This window comes from Rhagoletis zephyria, unplaced genomic scaffold (genome assembly GCF_001687245.7).
Source record: "Rhagoletis zephyria isolate East Lansing unplaced genomic scaffold, Rhagoletis_zephyria_1.1 Rzeph_scaffold_04934, whole genome shotgun sequence".
Taxonomy (NCBI): domain Eukaryota; kingdom Metazoa; phylum Arthropoda; class Insecta; order Diptera; family Tephritidae; genus Rhagoletis; species Rhagoletis zephyria.
The window spans coordinates 1-22129 of record NW_016162017.1 but is presented as its reverse complement, the minus strand read 5'-3'; the positions used below and the strand labels follow the sequence as shown (position 1 = coordinate 22129).

At 38.2% G+C, this 22129-nt stretch overlaps 1 protein-coding gene and 1 long non-coding RNA gene across 2 annotated transcripts in view; one reads left to right on the top strand and one right to left on the bottom strand.

The window, feature by feature from the left end:
- NaCP60E (Na channel protein 60E) overlaps positions 1–17648 on the bottom strand; it is a 31535-nt gene extending 13887 nt beyond the window's left edge. The window contains exons 1-18 of the mRNA XM_017626936.1: positions 17631–17648; positions 17247–17455; positions 16842–17169; positions 16697–16779; positions 16412–16631; positions 16220–16354; positions 15837–16058; positions 15088–15661; positions 14913–15001; positions 14723–14848; positions 14468–14638; positions 14181–14374; positions 14006–14108; positions 13672–13800; positions 8352–8366; positions 7605–7814; positions 6500–7513; positions 4890–6355 (exon numbers count right to left, since the gene is read on the bottom strand). Of these exons, the coding sequence (XP_017482425.1) occupies positions 4890–6355; positions 6500–7513; positions 7605–7814; positions 8352–8366; positions 13672–13800; positions 14006–14108; positions 14181–14374; positions 14468–14638; positions 14723–14848; positions 14913–15001; positions 15088–15661; positions 15837–16058; positions 16220–16354; positions 16412–16631; positions 16697–16779; positions 16842–17169; positions 17247–17308 (5141 nt within the window). The 5' untranslated portion in view covers positions 17309–17455; positions 17631–17648. The remainder of the gene's footprint in view (positions 1–4889; positions 6356–6499; positions 7514–7604; positions 7815–8351; positions 8367–13671; positions 13801–14005; positions 14109–14180; positions 14375–14467; positions 14639–14722; positions 14849–14912; positions 15002–15087; positions 15662–15836; positions 16059–16219; positions 16355–16411; positions 16632–16696; positions 16780–16841; positions 17170–17246; positions 17456–17630) is intronic.
- A 1482-nt stretch (positions 17649–19130) lies between these two features.
- On the top strand, positions 19131–19808 carry LOC108371388 (uncharacterized). The gene is made up of 3 exons (XR_001848744.1): positions 19131–19219; positions 19483–19571; positions 19653–19808. It is a non-coding gene; the product is annotated as an uncharacterized LOC108371388 (long non-coding RNA).
- The last annotated feature ends 2321 nt before the right edge of the window (positions 19809–22129 follow it).

Sequence of the window (22129 nt, the reverse complement as noted above, 5' to 3'; positions counted from 1 at the left end):
ATTCTCAATCTATTTTTTTACGATTCCTAAGCTTCTCTTGAAACGCATTCTATTCAAAATTTTCCTATGTCTAAAACTTCTTTCTCCATCCGAATTTCATAGGAAGTCGGCGAAGAGTCGAAATTGGCGCGCAGCATCGAACGCGTACGCGATCTGATACGCAAGAAGCGACAGGAACGCAAAGAGCGTAAGGAACGCAAATATGCGACAAAGTTCCAACAAATCGTTATGGAGGCGCAGCAGGCGGCCGCGAAGGTGATCGAAAAGCCGAGCTTAATAACGGAAACTAAACTGCATAGGCTTAGTTATCACGTGAGTTTCCCACTAACGGTACATTTATTTCGCTTTCTCTCCTACATTATCTACCTTACCTGTCTGTTTTTCGTTTTTCCCTCGTCTACAGGAATCCATGAATCGTCCGGTGTCCGGTTCGGATTTCGGCTTTCAGATTCCACTCAAGGACACCTTACACACCATCGTTGACGGCGTAGAGAGCGAACACGAGCTGTCCGAACTACAATTACAACAACACCAGCAGCTGCAGCAGCAGCAGCAACACCACCTACAGTCAACAACAGAGTTGCAACAGCAGCAACAGCAGCAACAACTCACACAACAACAAATACAACATCACATGCAGTTGCAACAGCAAGCGCCCTCATTCGATGGCATCACGACAACAACTAGCTCCTGCCAATTAGACAATAATAGCCGCAACGATTACAATACACTATACCCGCAGGCGGAACGTCGTCTGCTGCATCAAGTGTCTTCCGGTTTTGGTACGCAACACAACGATTCGCGCGACGAGCCAACATACACCGAGTCCATTGAGTTGCGGCTCATGGGCCAGTACAATTCGACTGATACCGATCCGTATGCGAATGATCAGCGCAGCGGTTCGTTTATGCGCGGCGATTCGCTGCAGGACACATCGTCACGGCGTTACTGCAGCGAGGAGCATGATGAGGCCTACTTGCAGTATCAGAAATCACTGTTGACGCGTTCGCCCAGCTACCGCAAGTCATTGGATCGCCTATCGCAGTCGAGCGACCAGTCGCAACGTTCGCTGATACCTTCGCGTAGCCTGAAGTCTGATGATGACTTGCATTTAAGTGTACGTCGACATTCGAGCGGCCATTCGCTGAATACCATCTCCATGGAACATGAGGAGCTACTTTCAGGTCAGGGCAATTTGCGCGATGAGCTGCTGAATTGCGAGCACAAAGAGCTTTTTCAATTTCTGCAAGACGATGCGGATAATAGCAATAATTATTTCAGCGAAACCGTTGGATATGGCTCGGCAATTGTCGATGCCGACACAGATTCGTTGATTGTAGATGCGCGAAAAGATGAACGCAAGCCATCGACGAGCAGCATCAAGTCAAACTTGAGCTATATTTCCAACTCGATATTGCAGCAGATCGAGCAGCGTCGCAATGGCAGTCATGCGTCCAGCAATGGCAACGGGCATGACAATGAAGCGCTGCCACTGGTGGAGCATTCCGAGTTCGACAACATCATACAGAGCTTCGAGAAGGAATTGGAAGAGATAAAGCGCTCAACCACGTCACTGGAGCGACGCCTGTCCACACTCTCAGAGCCGTCGCCTGCTGCCGATGAAGCCAATAAAGCCATACTCGATCATATCGCTGTCATTACAGGTGCCTCTGAGCGCTCTGCAGCCGATGAAGTTGTACACCCACTCAACCCGTATGACAGTTACGATCTGTCGACTGTGCCGCGCCGTCAGCATTCGCTGCTCACCAGCACCGATCGCAATTCGGTAAAGATTAAACGTCGCAGCTTGGAGAAGCAGCGCAAAATCGACGAAGACTTTAGCATATCAAATGAAATACGCAAAATCTGTGATCAAATTCATGCCCCATTCGTGACCATCGAATCGATGGCGGTGGCGGCTACGGTTACAGCGGCCGCTAAATCGCCGTTCGCACGCCATAAGAGCGATCAATTAAGCGCACAATTCGATCGCTTCAAGCGCCTATCGCTCATCGAACGTGTCGATGAAGTACCTGAAGAGGAGAAGCCCATATCAACGCTGCGCATGGAGTCGGAGAAACTGCCACGCAAGTGCCTAACCACAGACGCCATCCGACTGGACAGCCTATCGCTGAAGAGCACAAACTCATATGAGAATTTGCTAATACAAAAGCAACAACTGAGTCGTCAGCAGAGTAATCAACGTGACGGCGCCTCTTTGACTTCGTCGGGTGTGGCGGTACCACCAACGCCACCGACATCACTCAAGTCGCAGCTCGAACCGCCAACACTAGCACAAATATCCTCAATTAAGACCACGCCGCCGCTAGCGGCACTCACTGAGCACCAACAGCATTACCATGCCTCGAAAATACATGACCCACCTCCACCACCACTACTACAAAAACCACTTATTCCGTCAGCAACAAGAACCACCATCTCCACCACTATCACCACAACCACAACCGCGTCCATCCGCCCAAGGGCTGCCGGCGATGTTAGCGATATGCGCGCCAAACGCTTCGCCGAGCATCCACAATCGACACTAGACAAAGCCGCTTCCTTTCAATCCGCACGCACCGAATCGCATAGTTCGGGCGCAGGCGGTATTGCCGACACCAGCTCGGTACTGGCACTGGGATACAGCGTACCGGGTGCACGCTCATCTGCAGGCGGTGCTATGGTAACGGAGACGGCCGAACCAACACAAAAGTCGGCCTTCTCGCGGCTGACCGAAAAACCATGGCATTGTCTGGTCTCCTACGTAGACGATCTCACTGTAGGTGGGAGGCGTAACTCGCAGGGAGCATACAATGACCCCATGACTTTTCCAAGTTTCGGACAAACGAAACCACCGAAAGTGCCAGATGATTGCTTTCCGCAGAAGTGTTACGATCAGTAAGTATAATTAGATATAAAAAGGATATGAAGACACATACTTATGGTAATTTAAAATAGACTTAGTTAGATAAAAATATACACAGAATTTTGATTAGGCTACATTACACTAAAAGCGGCAGAAAGGGTGTGACAAAATAGCCTAGTTTGTGTAGATGACTCTTCAGTCTCTTCAGATTCTCCTTTGAGAGTTTTATTATTATATATTATATATTATATTATTATTTTTAGAAAAGGCTGCTTCGTTGCACTATTTGCTCTATATTGAATCTCTTCTCAAACGCTATCGTTCGCGGCATTTCTCTGTGAGAAGTAAAGATAGTGGGAAGCTGAGAAACTAGTTCTATATTTTTCGATATTAAAAATATGTCCTTTCCGCTGTCTGAGCATTCTCTAGCAAAATTAAATAGAGCTCGTTTGCCGAACCTTTTTTTCTCCAATCACATTTGCAATACTTAAAATTCCATCTCATTTCAGCTTCTATTTTCGCTGTCCATGGTTCATGTCGTGCATGGACACGAACAGCGCCAAACAATGGACACGCATAAGGACGGCTGTCTTGGCGGTTGTCGATACTCCAGCCTTTGAGTGGTTTGTGCTAGTGCTCATATTTGCATCGAGCATCACCCTCTGCTTCGAGGACATCTACTTGGATAGCAATAAAACGCTGAAGCGTGTACTCTACTGGACGAATTTCTCATTCTGTCTCATCTTCGTCATTGAAATGGTCTTAAAGTGGCTAGCGTTGGGGTTTTCCAAATATTTCACAAGTTTTTGGACAATATTGGATTTCATTATAGTCTTCGTAAGTAGATGGGCGTCTTATGAAGCGCAATGCATAGAAAGTAGAATGGAAGCACATTAAAATTTCTACCGCACAGGTTTCCGTGTTCTCGCTGCTCATCGAAGAGAATGAAAATCTCAAGGTTTTGCGTTCGCTACGTACATTGAGAGCTTTGCGCCCATTGCGTGCCATATCACGGTAAGTAGTACGGTGTAGACATCACGTGAGCTGCTCATCACTGCTGCTCAATTAAAAAAATGCTACGTTGTAAACTTTATTAAAAAAAAAAAAATCATCTAATTTTATTGAAATATTTTCGCCTACAAATATGTATGTATGTATTCTCTTGAACTTTCATACATACATAAATACTCTCTTTGGCATGCCCCGTGCTAATGCTATTGATGTCTATGTACTTACTTATGTGAATTTCTTTGAATTTTTAATATTTTCGCATCAAATTTCTACTTTCAGATTTCAGTCTGCTACTTTAACCTTTTACTATTAAAATAAAACGTTTACTTACACACATCTAACAATTTCTTACAAATTTGCCTTATTAGCTTGTGTGCACTTTTTTGTATTTTTCTTATTTTTGAGTATTAAAAACTATAATTTCCAACTTTCTTATTATAGTATATTTTTTTTAATGTTTAAAAATATCTGGTAACAGAGGAAGAGGAAGGCCTCCTCTGCGTTGGAAAGACCAGGTGGAGAAGGACTTGGCTTCACTTGGCATTTTCAATTGGCGTCAGTTAGCACAGAAGAGAAATGACTGGCGTGCTGTTTTGGACTCGGCCAAAATCGCTTAGGCGGTTACAGCGCCAATTAAGAAGAAGAAGAAGAAGTATAACAAAGCAGCCTTTTCTGAAAAGTCATGTCCCTGCAATGATATGTACATGAAACGGCCGAAAACTTCTGAAGGAATAACAGCTAGGCAATGGTTCTGGAAAGACAACCAACGACGAGTCCAGGAAGAAGCACAGGCAAAGTGCTTATTTGGACGATATACATAGTTGAAACAAATTTAAATTCCTAATAATAAAACTCTCAAAGGAGAATCTGAAGAGACTGAAGAGTCATCTACACAAACTAGGTATTTTGTCACACCCTTTCTGCAGCTTTTTATGTAATGTAGCCACAGTAAATACCTCCTGATCCAGTATATTTTAAATATCATATCGTTTTTATATCTAATTATACTTACTGATCATAACACTTCTGCGGAAAGCAATCATCTGGCACTTTCGGTGGTTTCGTTTGTCCGAAACTTGGAAAAGTCATGGGGTCATTGTATGCTCCCTGCGAGTTACGCCTCCCACCTACAGTGAGATCGTCTACGTAGGAGACCAGACAATGCCATGGTTTTTCGGTCAGCCGCGAGAAGGCCGACTTTTGTGTTGGTTCGGCCGTCTCCGTTACCATAGCACCGCCTGCAGATGAGCGTGCACCCGGTACGCTGTATCCCAGTGCCAGTACCGAGCTGGTGTCGGCAATACCGCCTGCGCCCGAACTATGCGATTCGGTGCGTGCGGATTGAAAGGAAGCGGCTTTGTCTAGTGTCGATTGTGGATGCTCGGCGAAGCGTTTGGCGCGCATATCGCTAACATCGCCGGCAGCCCTTGGGCGGATGGACGAGGTTGTGGTTGTGGTGATAGTGGTGGAAATGGTGGTTCTTGTTGCTGACGGAATAAGTGGCTTTTGTAGTAGTGGTGGTGGAGGTGGGTCATGTATTTTCGAGGCATGGTAATGCTGTTGGTGCTCAGTGAGTGCCGCTAGCGGCGGCGTGGTCTTAATTGAGGATATTTGTGCTAGTGTTGGCGGTTCGAGCTGCGACTTGAGTGATGTCGGTGGCGTTGGTGGTACCGCCACACCCGACGAAGCCAAAGAGGCGCCGTCACGTTGATTACTCTGCTGACGACTCAGTTGTTGCTTTTGTATTAGCAAATTCTCATATGAGTTTGTGCTCTTCAGCGATAGGCTGTCCAGTCGGATGGCGTCTGTGGTTAGGCACTTGCGTGGCAGTTTCTCCGACTCCATGCGCAGCGTTGATATGGGCTTTTCCTCTTCAGGTACTTCATCGACACGTTCGATGAGCGATAGGCGCTTAAAGCGATCGAATTGTGCGCTTAATTGATCGCTCTTATGGCGTGCGAACGGCGATTTAGCGGCCGCTGTAACCGTTGCCGCCACCGCCATCGATTCGATGGTCACGAATGGGGCATGAATTTGATCACAGATTTTGCGTATTTCATTTGATATGCTAAAGTCTTCGTCGATTTTGCGCTGCTTCTCCAAGCTGCGACGTTTAATCTTCACCGAATTGCGATCGGTGCTGGTGAGCAGCGAATGCTGACGACGCGGCACAGTCGACAGATCGTAACTGTCATACGGGTTGAGTGGGTGTACAACTTCATCGGCTGCAGAGCGCTCGGAGGCGCCTGTAATGACAGCGATATGATCGAGTATGGCTTTGTTGGCTTCATCGGCAGCAGGCGACGGCTCTGAGAGTGTGGACAGGCGTCGCTCCAGTGACGTGGTTGAGCGCTTTATCTCTTCCAACTCCTTCTCGAAGCTCTGTATGATGTTGTCGAACTCGGAATGCTCCACCAGTGGCAGCGCTTCATTGTCATGCCCGTTGCCATTGCTGGACGCATGACTGCCATTGCGATGCTGCTCGATCTGCTGCAATATCGAGTTGGAAATATAGCTCAAGTTCGACTTGATGCTGCTTGTCGATGGTTTGCGTTCATCTTTTCGCGCATCTACAATCAACGAATCTGTGTCGGCATCGACAATTGCCGAGCCATATCCAACNCGCTGCTCGATCTGCTGCAATATCGAGTTGGAAATATAGCTCAAGTTCGACTTGATGCTGCTCGTCGATGGTTTGCGTTCATCTTTTCGCACATCAACAATCAACGAATCTGTGTCGGCATCGACAATTGCCGAGCCATATCCAACGGTTTCGCTGAAATAATTATTGCTATTATCCGCATCGTCTTGCAGAAATTGAAAAAGCTCTTTGTGCTCGCAATTCAGCAGCTCATCGCGCAAATTGCCCTGACCTGAAAGTAGCTCCTCATGTTCCATGGAGATGGTATTCAGCGAATGGCCGCTCGAATGTCGACGTACACTTAAATGCAAGTCATCATCAGACTTCAGGCTACGCGAAGGTATCAGCGAACGTTGCGACTGGTCGCTCGACTGCGATAGGCGATCCAATGACTTGCGGTAGCTGGGCGAACGCGTCAACAGTGACTTCTGATACTGCAAGTAGGCCTCATCATGCTCCTCGCTGCAGTAACGCCGTGACGATGTGTCCTGCAGCGAATCGCCACGCATAAACGAACCGCTGCGCTGATCATTCGCATACGGATCGGTATCAGTCGAATTGTACTGGCCCATGAGCCGCAACTCAATGGACTCGGTGTATGTTGGCTCGTCGCGCGAATCGTTGTGTTGCGTACCAAAACCGGAAGACACTTGATGCAGCAGACGACGTTCCGCCTGCGGATAGAGTGTATTGTAATCGTTGCGGCTATTATTGTCTAATTGGCAGGAGCTAGTTGTTGTCGTGATGCCATCGAAGGAGGGCGCTTGCTGTTGCAACTGCATGTGATGTTGTATTTGTTGTTGTGTGAGTTGTTGCTGCTGTTGTGTTGTTGACTGTAGGTGGTGTTGCTGCTGCTGCTGCTGCTGGTGTTGTTGTAATTGTAGTTCGGATAGCTCGTGTTCGCTCTCTACGCCGTCAACGATGGTGTGTAAGGTGTCCTTGAGTGGAATCTGAAAGCCGAAATCCGAACCGGACACCGGACGATTCATGGATTCCTGTAGACGAGGGAAGAACGAAAAACAGGCAGGTAAGGTAGGTAATGTAGGAGAGAAAGCGAAATAAATGTACCGTTAGTGGGAAACTCACTTGATAACTAAGCCTATGCAGTTTAGTTTCCGTTATTAAGCTCGGCTTTTCGATCACCTTCGCGGCCGCCTGCTGCGCCTCCATAACGATTTGTTGGAACTTTGTCGCATATTTGCGTTCCTTACGCTCTTTGCGTTCCTGTCGCTTCTTGCGTATCAGATCGCGTACGCGTTCGATGCTGCGCGCCAATTTCGACTCCTCGCCGACTTCCTATGAAATTCGGATGGAGAAAGAAGTTTTAGCCATAGGAAAATTTTAAATAGAATGCGTTTCAAGAGAAGCTTAGGAATTGTAAAAAAAAATAGATTGAGAATTTTAAATGCTTGTTTGGCGCCAATTTCGCATTGAACTTTCACTACTGAAACGAATACACTAAATCTAAAATTTTTTGGTAACATTTTTTGGAGGTCTTGCTAAGCTACAGAACGCGCCAATTCGAGTCTTATTTGAGTGTGAAAAATACTAATTTACTTAACTGGCATGCTATACGATAAAAACATTCAAATATATTTTTAATAATTTTTTTTAATTTTAAGAAAATAACACTTAACATTTAGAGCTTTTGAAAATTTAAACAACAAAACCAATGAGCAAAACTTAAAAAGCAGGCAATTTTTGAGAAATTTTAGTTAGTTTTCGGGGGAGCACTACTCTAAAATTATGTAAATGTTTTTTTTTTTGGTTCTTCAAAGAGTAAAATATATTCGGTAAATAGGATTTGAAACAATTTAAAGCTTAGGAAATTACCTTCTTTTTGAAAATCTGTTTATTTTGTGACATAAATATATATATATTTTTTTGGTTTTTTGTTATTAAGTGAATGTGGTTTTAAACATTTGCGGTTTAAAGGTGTAAAAATACATAGTTCAATATATAGTTCATAGTTTCATTTCAACACAAACGCAGCGGCGGGAGTACATAGTTTCATATTTTTTTAGTTGAACACATTGGTGCATATTTGGTTGTTGTTGTTATTGTTGTACATAAATACATAGTTTATAATTTTATTTAAAACATTTATGCCAATAAAAAAAATTAAATAAATTAATGCAAAATTTTGGTAGGAAAACAATCAATTTTATAATCGTGTGCAAATATATTTTCCAAAAGTAATTTTAATTTTTTTTTAATTTTTTTTTTAATTTAGTGTACATATGTATATTATTTTCAGATCCATATCATTTAAGTTTAAAAAGTCATTTTCGGCACACAAACACACACAGGAATAGAAATAAAACACAGTTTTGGGTAAGTTTTTTGTTTTATGTTTGGTTTGGTTTTAGTTTAGTTTTAGAGGCACAGAGTTATGCAGAATCATTCGTAAGTTATCAACAGTTGAGCGGGAAAACACGATTCGAAGAGAGGAAGACAATAGAAATATATAGAGTTATAGGTTATGTTGAATAATTAAGTAGTTTATAAGTTTGTAAAAAAGGTTCAGCAGTGACTTTGAGGTGTTTCAATATTTTGGTTATTTTTTTCCAATTTCAGTTGCCTTACGATGGATTTAAATGATCTCAATTCGATTGTTTACACCGTGCGACAAAAAAATGTAAACAGACGAAACAAAGCGAAGTTTAGTATTTCTCTCAGACGTCAGGATTTTATTTATAAGGACTTGAAATTTCAAAGATATAATTAGTAAAAAAAAAATACTTTCAAAAATTCGGTGCAATATAGACAATGGGTACCAAATGAAGGTGAAAATTCTGTAGAATTAAAAAAAAAATTAATTTTGGTTCATAAGGACGAAAAGGTTTTGAAAATGCCCTTTTAATTTTTTTTTTTTAGATAATAAAGTAAGAAGGACAAATTCGAGGATGCGGTCATGTCCATTGATTTTATTCAAAAATAAAACTCGAAAATTTCATATTCTACATATTCTCTTTTACAGATTGGCATGTCTTCAGGAAACTCTAAGTAGTCTCCTTAAATCTACTGCTGTGAGAATATTGGGCCTCATGCATAAAATGTGAGCTAAAACTCAGGCTAAATTTATGCATTGATGGAGTTAGGTCAAGCTCAAGGATTTGTACTGAAAATCGAGTCGGAGCTTAAGTTGACTTTTTATGCATGACGCCCATTGAGTCGTTGACGGAAATCTTGGCTTCCAAGGCACTTTCAGGCTAAAGTTCTGTTCACCTTCGAAAAATAACCGAAGATCTGGCGATTGGTGCATCTTGGGGTTTCTCACCTAGGATAGTTCACTTGATTTAAACGGCCATTGTGCCTCTGATTTTACCACACGGAGCCTTTGCCCGGTAGCCTACCCTCAAGTCGCCAACGACGCTTTAACAACTCCAAAGGTTACAAAGGAGTGTGGCGCTATATGCTCCCCACTTACTGAAGCTCTGAATGCGATTCCACATCTCATATTTGCTCGAAAGATAGCCGTTATTGTAGTCTTAAAACTTCAATAGGCAGGTTCCTGGACTCATAGTACACATCCGACCGCTCGAGAACCTTAGGGACAATAGTTTTGGGGCACTCGTCACTGTGGGCAGTCAGATCTTTAAAGTTGTGAAGGACTTTGTCTAAATAGGATCCAGCATAATCATCACAAATAATGTCAGCCTGGAGATCCCAGGTGCTACTTTCAACTAAGCCAGAATCGAAAAGCACAGCCATCTCTCGACGAACAAAAACTACGCTCTGCAAGTCTCTCATCATGGCCGTTCCTTTATATGGCGCAGAATCATCGACGATGTCGAACAAAGCTGAGACGCCTTTTGGAGGTGTCGAGCGAACTATTCTACGAAAGATCTATGGCCTGTTTGCGCGGACGACGCGTACCAAAATATTAAATGACGAAACCTACCAGGGGGGAGATTCTGTAGCCAGTTAGCGGAAATTTTCGGATAGCTATGACACTTTCTGACGCAACAACATTCATACCATGCGTCAATAAGTGCGATAGCGATCCCAAAATTGTCGCTAACTGGTTACAGAATCTCCCCCAGCTTTTTAACGACACGTACACAGTTAAGCGCATAAGAATACAGTGACTGCGCTGGCCCCGACATGCTATACGCATGGATGACGAGGCTACGGTGAAAATATGTTTCGACTGGGCATACCTGGAAGGACAGTGAAAGATAGGACGCCGTCGAATACTAAGGAAGGATGAAGCGTCTAAAGGGCCTGCCTACGCTTGGTATGAACAACTGGCGTAACTTCGTCCAGGCCGACAAAATTAGAAAAGGAATCGAGATTTCAGAATATTTAAGTTCTTTTTTTAAATACCATTTCACACTGTTTAAGTAATTTTGATTCTATAGAGATGATCCAATGGTACTGTTTGCTTTATATAATTGGTGAAGAATTGGTCATTATTTTCACCTACAAAGCTGTTTTTTCCTCGGAAATATTGAAACACCTTTCGAAAAGTTAAACTTTATAGTGTAATTGTGTATGCTTTTGCAACTTCTACTGTAATTAAGAAAGTGTTATGTTTGTAATATTTAAGTATTTTGCATTAATGTTTTAAGTGTCTAACTAAGTGTGTTTTAAATCAGCAGAAAGCTTGGAAATGTGTTGATGTGTATATGTATATAGTTATGCATATGTAAAAATAACTGTTTTATAATTATATCACAAATGGCATATTTTATCTTAGAATTAATAAAAATAATCTCATTTTGACAAAAAAGTTGTTGGACGTTTTCATTCACACAAATTCAACACAACTCTTTTGTATGTAAATGTGACTTATGTAAGTGTTTAATGTTCAAGTTAATCATTAACATATTTGAAAAAAATTAAAATTCAATAAAATAAAAGTAAAATAAAATTTAATAAATAAAATAAAAATAAAAAAATAAGTAAAATAAAATTAATAGTAATAATAGATTGGCGCGTACACATATGTTAGAGTTTGGCCGAGCCTCTCCTCCGACTTGTGGCGTGCGCCTTGATGTTGTCACATAAATCAGAGGGACCTACAGTTTTACGCCGACTCCGAACGGCGATTGTATTTTTAGGAGAAGCTGTTTTTCATGGCAGAAATACACTCGGAGGTTTGTCATTGCCTGCCGAGGGACGACCGCTGTTAAGAAAAAACCTTTTTCTAAATTGTTTGCGATGTTGCTTTGACAGGGCTTGAACCCAGGTGTTGATGAGTGAAAGCGCGCACTGCTTACCACTACACCACATCGGCCGTCAAAATAAAATAAAATAAAATAACATAAAATAAAAAATAAAATAAATAAAGTAAAATAAAATAATACAAGCAAAATAAAATAAATAAATAAAATAAAATAATAAATAAAATAATAAATAAAATAAAATAAAATAAATCAAAATAAAATAAAATAAAATAAAATAAAATAAAATAAAATAAAATAAAATAAAATAAAATAAAATAAAATAAAAAAATAAAATAAAATAAAACAAAATAAAATAAAATAAAATTAAATTAAATTAAATTAAATTTAATTTGATTAAATAAAATAAGTAAAACAAAATAAAATAAAATAAAATAAAATAAAATAAAATAAAATAAAATAAAATAAAATAAAATAAAATAAAATAAAATAAAATAAAATAAAATAAAATAAAATAAAATAAAATAAAATAAAATAACAAAAGTAAATTTAAAACTAAATAAAAAATTTAAATTAAGAATAATAATAAAGTGATATAAATAGAATAGTATAAAATAAATTAAAATAATGAAAGTAAAATAAAATGTAACAATGAAAGTAAATAGAAAACAAAAATAAAACAAAAAATTTATTCATGTGAAATAAAATATATTAAAATGTAATAAGAATTGAATAAAAAAATTATTGACTGAAATAAATTTAAAAAATATTAATATGTATAATACATACATTCATACATACATCCAAAATTAAGTCCAAATTAAATAAATGATTTGTTTTGATATAACGAAATGTTGGACAAAATAATAATTCTTTCATTTTACATTTTTATTTAAACACCAAAGTGCGACTTAAAAAGAGAATAACATACACGCACACTGCTAAAACTATAAATACATATATATAGATACATATATGTATATAAATAGCAAATGAAAATTGTCGATGCAAAGCGTTTACACAAATTTAAATCACGGAATTTAGTTAAAAATAATTCGGTAAATTATTTTACGTTTTTCTTGCATTATTTGCATATGAATTTTTTCTTTGCACACTAACACCAATAAGACATATTAAAACTAACAAACACTTTTTTGTTTTTGCATTTAAAATAAGGATTTTAAAGATTAACTTTTAGCACAACGAAGATATTATCTTTTTGATCAATTGCAATCNCAAAAATTTTAATCATGTGAAATAAAATACATTAAAACGTAATAAGAATTGAAAAATTATTGAGTGAAATAAATTTAAAAAATATTAATATGTATAATACATACATTCATACATACATCCAAAATTAATTCCAAATTAAATAAATGATTTGTTTTGATATAACGAAATGTTGGGCAAAATAATAATTCTTTCATTTTGCAGAGAATAACATACACGCACACTGCTAAAACTATAAATACATATATGTATATAAATAGCAAATGAAAATTGTCGATGCAAAGCGTTTACACAAATTTAAATCACGGAATTTAGTCAAAAATAATTCGGTAAATTATTTTGCGTTTTTCTTGCATTATTTGCATATGAATTTTTTCTTTGCACACTAACACCAATAAGACATGTTAAAACTAACAAACACTTTTTTGTTTTTGCATTTAAAATAAGGATTTTAAGGATTAACTTTTAGCACAACGAAGATATTATCTTTTTGATCAATTGCAATCGATTTAAGTGAATTTTAGAATTTCAGGAGTTGCTTATAAATATTTGTTTTTTTGTTTTTTATTTTGATAAAAATCACAAACATACACATACATACATACATATATGGAGAANGTTTTTTTTTTTGTTTTGATAAAAATCACAAACATACACATACATACATACATATATGGAGAAAACACATAATTAAGTATTAAACGCGCACATCTGAACTGATGGTTTTTACTTGCAATTAAGTTGATTTTTTTTTTTTTTTGGAATTCAATTACTTTGTATACTTTACTTACCTCTTTTTTCGATTTCAATTCCTCCGAATTGAAACTGTTGAGCAACAACGCCAAGAACAAGTTTAGCACCATGAAATTTCCCATAACTAGCGTTGGCAAAAATATTGCAAAGCAGGAAGAGGCACCTTGCTGCAATCGACAGATATTAGGTACATAAATATTTTTTATATCGTGACTTTCATTGAACAAATATTCTACGCACCTCTTCCTCTGCACGCATGCAATCCCACAGCGGCTCAATCCACNTGAAGAGGCACCTTGCTGCAATCGACAGATATTAGGTACATAAATATTTTTTATATCGTGACTTTCATTGAAAAAATATTATACGCACCTCTTCCTCTGCACGCATGCAATCCCACAGCGGCTCAATCCACTCACCACACAATATGCGAAAAATCATCATAAACGAATGGAAAAAATCGTTGAAATTCCACCTGCGAAAATTATGAACGTAAATTGCATACGAATGAAACTTTTACCGAATCGCAAGTGTCCATTACACTCACCTTGGCACTGGGTCTGGATCGAATTTTTCTGGTGTGTAATCTTTCGAAAACAATTGCATGCCGATCACAGCGAATATATAAATGACTATAACTAAAATTAGCGTAAGATTACCCAAAGCACCTATTGTCGATATAATAATGCTGAGCAGGACCTTCATTGTCGTCCAAGATTGCGCAAGTTTCAGCACGCGAAGCTGTTGTGTAAGGAACAAGTTCATTTAGAAAAGCTTCATATTTACAAACATATGTACATATCTACTGCTGAAACAGTGTGATTTGATACGCACCAAACGCAAGCCCCGCAACACGCTTAGTCCATCCACCAACTCAAATATGATATCTAATAAACTGGCTGTCACAATTATCAAATCGAATATGTTCCAGCCACATAGAAAAAAATCCTTCGATAGTGCCATTAATTTAATGATGCATTCGAATGTGAAAATCGATGTAAAAACCTGAAGAGTGAAAGAAAAACATACATACATACATACATATAAGCCGCTATGCGAGCATGCATTCAGATCTAAAGTGCTGCTGACCTTATTTCCTACGTCTAATGCATTGCGAAAGTTCTCACTCATGCCATGATGTTCCATAGCTAAAAATGCCGTATTTAATACTATACAAAGTGTGATAGCTAATTCGAAAAGTGGATCGCGCACCACCTACAAGAGTTTGGAAAACATAAAAAGTTATTGGAAGGCTGAAGCTTTGCTTGCAGAAGCTTACCTTATAGAGACAATTTTGAAACTGCAGCCAGCCTTCATAGTTGACGCAGCATTGTATGCATCTATCACAATTACGATCCGGAAGATCATCTAAAAAATTAATTTCAAATAAAAATAATATTTTTAGTTTTCGCACTCTTATCTCCTAACTGTTCCCATCTTCATTTTACACTTACCGATCACCACAATTTCCGAAGAAAATTCCTGATGCAGCGCATAAATGTTATGCTTCTTAATGCGTGCAATGTTACCATTGCATTTGATGAGCCGTACCTCACGCGGCGACAGTGCCAACGTTACTGAGGTCAGCTCATTTGGCAACTCCACTGTGGATACATTCACCATTTCGGTGCCCGTTTCCTGCTCCTCGTGATCGTCCACCACACCGGAATCATCTTGAGATGATTCACGATTGACACCACTCGAATTGGAACTAGCTTGACGGCTACCGGGCACCAATTGACCTTTGTAATCAGATGGATATAGCATATTTGGATTTTTATTACCACCATCTTCTTGGAAGCATATGCGTGTGCGAGCAGTCTGCGCTTCTTTCGGTGTGAGCGCTTGTGGTGTTTGTGGTTTTTGTTGTTGTTGTTGTTGTTGTTGTGCAGTGGGTGCTGGCAGCAATTGTTGCTGCTGCTGCTGCTGCTGTGTGGTTGTGTGTTGCAATTGCAGCTGCTTGGGACGTTCAGCGTTGCTGTGACGCGGACTTGGACCGGGACTGGGCGTAACGGATCTACTTTTATTCTGCACAAAGATAGAACCAACATTCAATTAATTATATATCTGTATGAAAAATTGCTACTTTTGATTAATTTTGAACTTTACTTGGCCATCTCCGTTGCTATCGTTGTTGCTGTTGNTGGACCAACATTCAATGAATTATATATCTGTATAAAAAATTGGTAATTTTGAACTTTACTTGGCCATCTCCGTTGCTATCGTTGTTGCTGTTGGCACCATCCTTCCCCCCTTTAGCCTTTTTTCGACGCGTCTTCTTTTTGCTGTACGAAGCCAGCAGTACGCCCTTACGAGAATCGATTTTCTTTTTGTTATTTTTATTAAGTTTTTTAACATTTAAAACGGACGGGTCGAAGCTAAATGTTGAATCATCGCGATGATCCAATAAGTCTTTCTTGCGTTCCTAAGTTAAAAGCGTAACAGAAACCAATCATTTACCAATTCAAATTCTTCTAATTAATTAATTTGCAAATTACTAACTTCGTTTGTTATTTCCGCTTCTTCNAAAACCAATCATTTACCAATTCAAATTCTTTTAAATTAATTAATTTGCAAATTACTAACTTCGTTTGTTATTTCCGCTTCTTCCTCGTAACTTAATGCAACTACGGCTAACATTAGATTAATTAAATAAAATGAGCCAAAAAACACAACCACGGTAAAAAATGACACACTCATGGGACCAGATGTGGCCAAGACCTGAAATTAAAAAGTATCGTTAAAAAAAGGTCTGTTGTATTAAAAATAAAAAATTACCATATTGTACACATTCTCCCAATAGTCTAAGGTTATCAACTGGAACGTTGTCAACATAGACCACATGAAGTTATCGAAATTCGTATAACCATGATTTGGGTTCTCGCCCACACAGAGGCAAGTATAACCAAAAGGGCAGTGACGCGCACCGGTCAAATTGCCACACAGCATCGGCAATTCTTCGTCGTCGTAGAGCCAATTGTCAGTATCGTTGATCCAGCTATAAATTACAAAGAATAATAAAATAAAAAAGAAATAATTCTTGCAATTAATCTTCACACAGACCTCCTCCATTCCACATCGGTGGTATTCACCCAATCGTCTGGAAGATTTTTTACACACTTATTTCTTAGTTCTCCCATGTATACCTGTAGGGAAACAAACCATTACCAACCCCTTTCACATTTCGCTTTTTCTCCTTATTACTCACTTGTAGTGCGAATAGTGCAAAGACCATTAAACAAAAAATGGTCAAAGTCATAACCTCGGCCAATTGTCGGAACGAGTGCAGTAGTGCGTTGATGATAGTCTTTAGTCCTGGCATTATTGAAACAGTCTTTAATGCGCGTAATACGCGAAATGTACGCAAACCGGCTAGATTGCCCACCTCCATGCCAATAGTAGCATAGCCACTTGTGATGACTACAAAATCCAGCCAATTCCATGGATTGCGCAGATACGTGTACTTGTTGAGTAGGAAGCCTTTGGCAACGATTTTGATCACCATTTCAATGGAGTAAATCGCAAGGAAGATGTATCTGTTTAGATGTGTATAAAAAAGGAAGCGGATATGAAAATATGTACAATAAGTTAGGTTATACCAGCATATGCTTACTCAGCCTCTTCCACAGTCTCAGTCATGGCTAAAAAAATGCAATTGAACAGAATAGTGGCCATGACGCAGTAGTCGAAGAACTGATTCGTTGCAATGTAGACGCAAACACGACGTGCCGTACTCCATGGATGGAAAAGAAAGAGGCTCTTGGTGCCGGTGAATCGGTGTATGTAATTTTTACGAAAACGCTTCGATACCACACAAAATGTCTGAAACGAAGAAAAGTAATTGCCCATATGTAGTTGAGAGATATACACAAGATAAAATAGTGAAACGATATAATGAAAAGCAGTTTTAAAATTCAATAATTATACGGCACTGTTTTTAAATGCAAATAAATACTAACGGATGTTTGCTAAAATTAATTTCCTGTACACACACTACCAGTGGTGAAAAACACAACGCTGCGCAATTCAGCGCATGCGGGTGATGATTTTTAACTTCCGTTCATCTTTCTTTCGTTCGGTTACACGGCGTTTACAGAGGCGATTACCTGAATCGAAAGTTGACTGCCAACCAATGTCGTTGAAAGCGATTAGTTGAAAGGCAGTTTACAAGAGCCGGTTGATGCTTTTAACTAAAAGTTGACTGTAAAATCGTCCCTAAAGAAAATACACTATTAGAGACCAAAATACTACACTAGCACAAATTCGTTAGACAGTGATTAGCCTGAGTCCAAATACTGCAAAATTGGTTTTGCCATATAAAGAAACTAAAGATAACTGTTATACACAAAAAATACAGTAGTACCAAAATACCGAAAACTTTGTATGAGACTCGGTGTAACTACCTCAGATAAAACTAACCTAAGGTTAAAATGTTCAAAAAATTGCTTTCAATTTGTACACACTCATACTCTTTTATCAATACAATCACATTTTTCCAAATTGCCTACCACCTTGCAAACAATTTTTAGTTTAAATGCTATGCAATGTTTCATCATAGCTTTGGGTGGTGAGTTTTTGTGTGCAGAAAATTGTGTTAATTTTTGACAACACATACATGTGATGAATTGAAATTAATTCTATGAACGTGTAAATGCAGCGTAAGCAGCCGCCATCTTGTTTGCTTACCAAAAGCTCAAGGCGAATTCATAATTCGCCTGTTCAAAAGCTTGTCCGCCACTACACCACACATTTGGTCACCATGGGGACTAAGGGTTGCAAGCAACTCTTTTTCGGCAATTAGGGTGTTGTGCAACAATGTGATGTGGTGAAGATGGGGAAGATTGCAGATTACGCTTCATGGTATTAATCAAATTTAACATAATTGTATATTATAAAATTCCCAAAACTATTTATAAGTTAGTTAAATATAAACCATTTTAATGGTAAAAATATATTTTGATTTACTTTAGATATACGTAATGAACATGTTTTAAAGCCTTACATAACTGATTTTCGTTAAAAATAATATCAATAATAAATATAACCGTAATCATCTGGAAAATAATACATACATGCATACTCGTTAACTACGACTATGCAATGGAAAATCACCGAGTGTATTTCTGCTTTAAAAACTTTCTCATAAAAAACACATTTGTTGTTCTGAGGCCGAGTAAAACTGTTATAACATCAACACGCCCACCACAAATTGAAGAAGAACCTGGGCTAAACCCAATGCAATTCGAATGTTTTGCACAAACCGATGTGGTGTACAGTACGAGTCAGTAAAGATTTAAAAATTTATATGATGCTTGAAATTTTCGTTCATTCTGTAGTGTAAATAAACGAAATTGCTTTTCTTAAGAAAAAATTATAAAAATCTAAGATAATTTCTAAAAACTTTATATCATTGTGAATGAAAAGCAACCATGCGTGTTGAGAATTGCCTACTACTTGAAATTACACCTCTATAAGTTTATCGCTATTCCACCACAATTCTGTTCACTATATTCAGCAAACGAGCTTCCGTTCATCTTTCTTTCGTCTTTAACCGTCTTCGTGTGAAGTAGAAAAATGAGAGCTAAGGTAATTTTTCATAAAAGTGGTTAAAAGTGTCTTAAAATATAAGTAAAGTAATTTACAAACAATTAAATTTGCCAAAGTGTTTCCCAATATATATTGTTATATCGTATAAATTGCACGATTCCAATTAAAATTAATTTTCGTTCCACTAGCCGCCATTGCTGTGAATTTCTGTATACACACGTGCTTGAATCTTTGGCTATTGTGCAAAAAATGCGTATATGAATTTGTCTAACATGTATTTTTTCTTATAACTTTATTTATAGTGGCGTAAGAAGCGTATGCGGAGGTTGAAGCGTAAACGCAGGAAGATGCGTGCAAGGTCCAAGTAAACCCGTTGACCGCACTGAAGAATGTAAGCATTTGTCATTGCAAACGTGGAGCGCTAGCCCTCCAAATGAAGCAAAACTAAATTTTCATTTCTCTTATATTGCAGGTTTTTGTACAAGCTTCAACCTGATATTCCATTAGAGAGCTTCGAGTAAAGATTTGGCTGCCAAGTATTTGGAGGCGTTTCGGAAAATTTACATATTTAATGTAAATTAATTGGAATAAAGAGAAATCTTTGAATATTTACTAGAAGTGATAAAAACTTAAAATATGATACCTTAATTATTATTGGAAATGGTTGGTGGACTTTTTTGTTTGTTCATAAGGCATGTGACGTTTTGTGGTACCTATACGAATGTTGGAAATAGGTGAAACACTTGTACAAATAGCATACCACGTTTTGAGCACCTTAACCTCAAACGAGAAATCAGGCAGCTGTTGCTAGCGCATTTAACTTTGCTTGAGCGACTATATAAAAGGTATATAGGAAGAACCTTTTATGCAATTTTCGCTTATGTCGTTTTACAATGTGGGTGAAAAGACAGTCGTATTTAAAATCGTACTGCAGATTTGGGAATGGTATTTCATATCTGCATAATGAACATATTTCAGAGAGCACTTAAATACAATTTTAGGTTCTAATGTTAGCATTTAAAACAGTAGACAGAAACTTTTTTACAGCCATTGGCAACACAAACGAGGAATTTCTATCAACTGGAAGATTTATCGAGTATGTGGTAATTAAAGAATGATGCTTGGATTTTTTAAAAAGCTTTAATATATGCAGTCTAATTTACACAAGGGCATAGTAATGAACTGTATACATATATGTCGTTACCTTAATGTAAAAAAGCCGGAACTAAAAAAATTGTGTAATGCATAAAAGGATGTGGACTTTGGATTTTTAGTTGGTTATGGCTTTGTGTACTTCAGCGACTACGTGAGATAGGGCCCTTCTGTTTTAACTTATAACTACTTTTCTAAAGCCAAGTGTTTTCAATAAAAAGGCTTCACTTTGCTCTTAGTATTACAAGTTTGCCAAGAAGTTTAACAGAATAGAAAAACCAGATACCATTCATCTTACTGATTGAACTCGTAAACGATATTTGATCTTGAATAGTATATTCCGAAAGCATTTATTTAAATATGGGCCTCTCCCGTATGTTTTGGCAATGAAAATTCATTTTGTGAAGGTTCCTTCAGGCATTTCCGCTGACATTTGGTTTTTACGTAAAGCTTTTCAAAACGGAAATCCACTTTCAAGATTGCAATTAGCCGATGTAGGACGACCGTTCTAAGAAAAAAGTTTTATGATATGCTACGACACATGTAATTATGATTAATCAAGGATCGCATATTGAAAACAAATTTGAATTTACGCTCTCGTTATCTCAGTCACTAAAACACCGATTTTGTTTTAATTTATTGCATCTGGTAAAGCTTTTGCCGGTAAACATCTGTGTTCGAATTTCGAACTCTGCTTCCATTGTTTACATTCGTTTCGCCGCGTCGTTTGCTGTCGTATGGAAAAATCGCCCGTAGCGTGGACATCACAGATTTGTTTAAATCTTGCGATAATTGTGTAACCGAAAGACTTTGTTAATTATGCAATTTTAAGAAAAGTGTCTGATTTCAATAAACAAATATTTGGTGAGTGAAAACGTAAAAAAGTCAAAGCGCAAAGCTGTCGAATTATGCTGCTTGTGGACATTTTCGATGTTTCTACTTTTTCTGATTGGAATAGATTACGAGTATTGGAGTGCGAGCTCCTATATTTGTTGGTGCGCCAAAGTTGCTGCTTGTTCACTTAAAAGCGTGTACACATTTTCTGATTGCAAATTGTGCATGGATGTGCTAATTTTAAACAAAAAACCTTGTCCAATATATGCACATACATACATATACATACCGGTTTCAACAAACTTGTGCCTTTTATATTGGATACATTTAAAGCCATTCCAATTAGTGCTCAAATAAAAATTTGGGTGACAATGAAAAATGCGAAAAGTAGCTCCAATCAGCAAGTGTGCTATAAATTCTTGTTAGAATAATACAGGAAATACCAGAATGATATTAGAACAAAGTTGATAAAAATGGTTTCTATCAGTTTCTATAAAATTCAGTGACTAAAATGTTTAGAACAGCGTGATTTCGGAGTTCTTTGCTGCTAATATACATATATATGAAAGTAGGTACACGCCAAGTACACGCATTCGAAATTATTAAATTTTGGATCATTAATCCACACACATACCGTTCCACTCCGCTGACCATATCGAAAGCGCAAAAGAAACTTGTTTACCCACCGCACAGCACGGTTGTTGTTGCTTGTTTATAGTCGCTAGCTTTGTTTGCCAACACAAGTTGATTACATTTTCGGTGTACCTGTGCAAGGTAATGCGGCACCATACAGATTAGATACATTTCCAATTATCTTTACCTGATTACAAAGTTCCAAAGTCGGAATGGCTCTTGCTCATTATAAAAATAATAACGAGAATTTACGCTCCAAGTGACTTTTGGGCAATACATACATATGTACATACATGTATATTAAAGTCCAGCGCAAGTGTATTTGCCGCA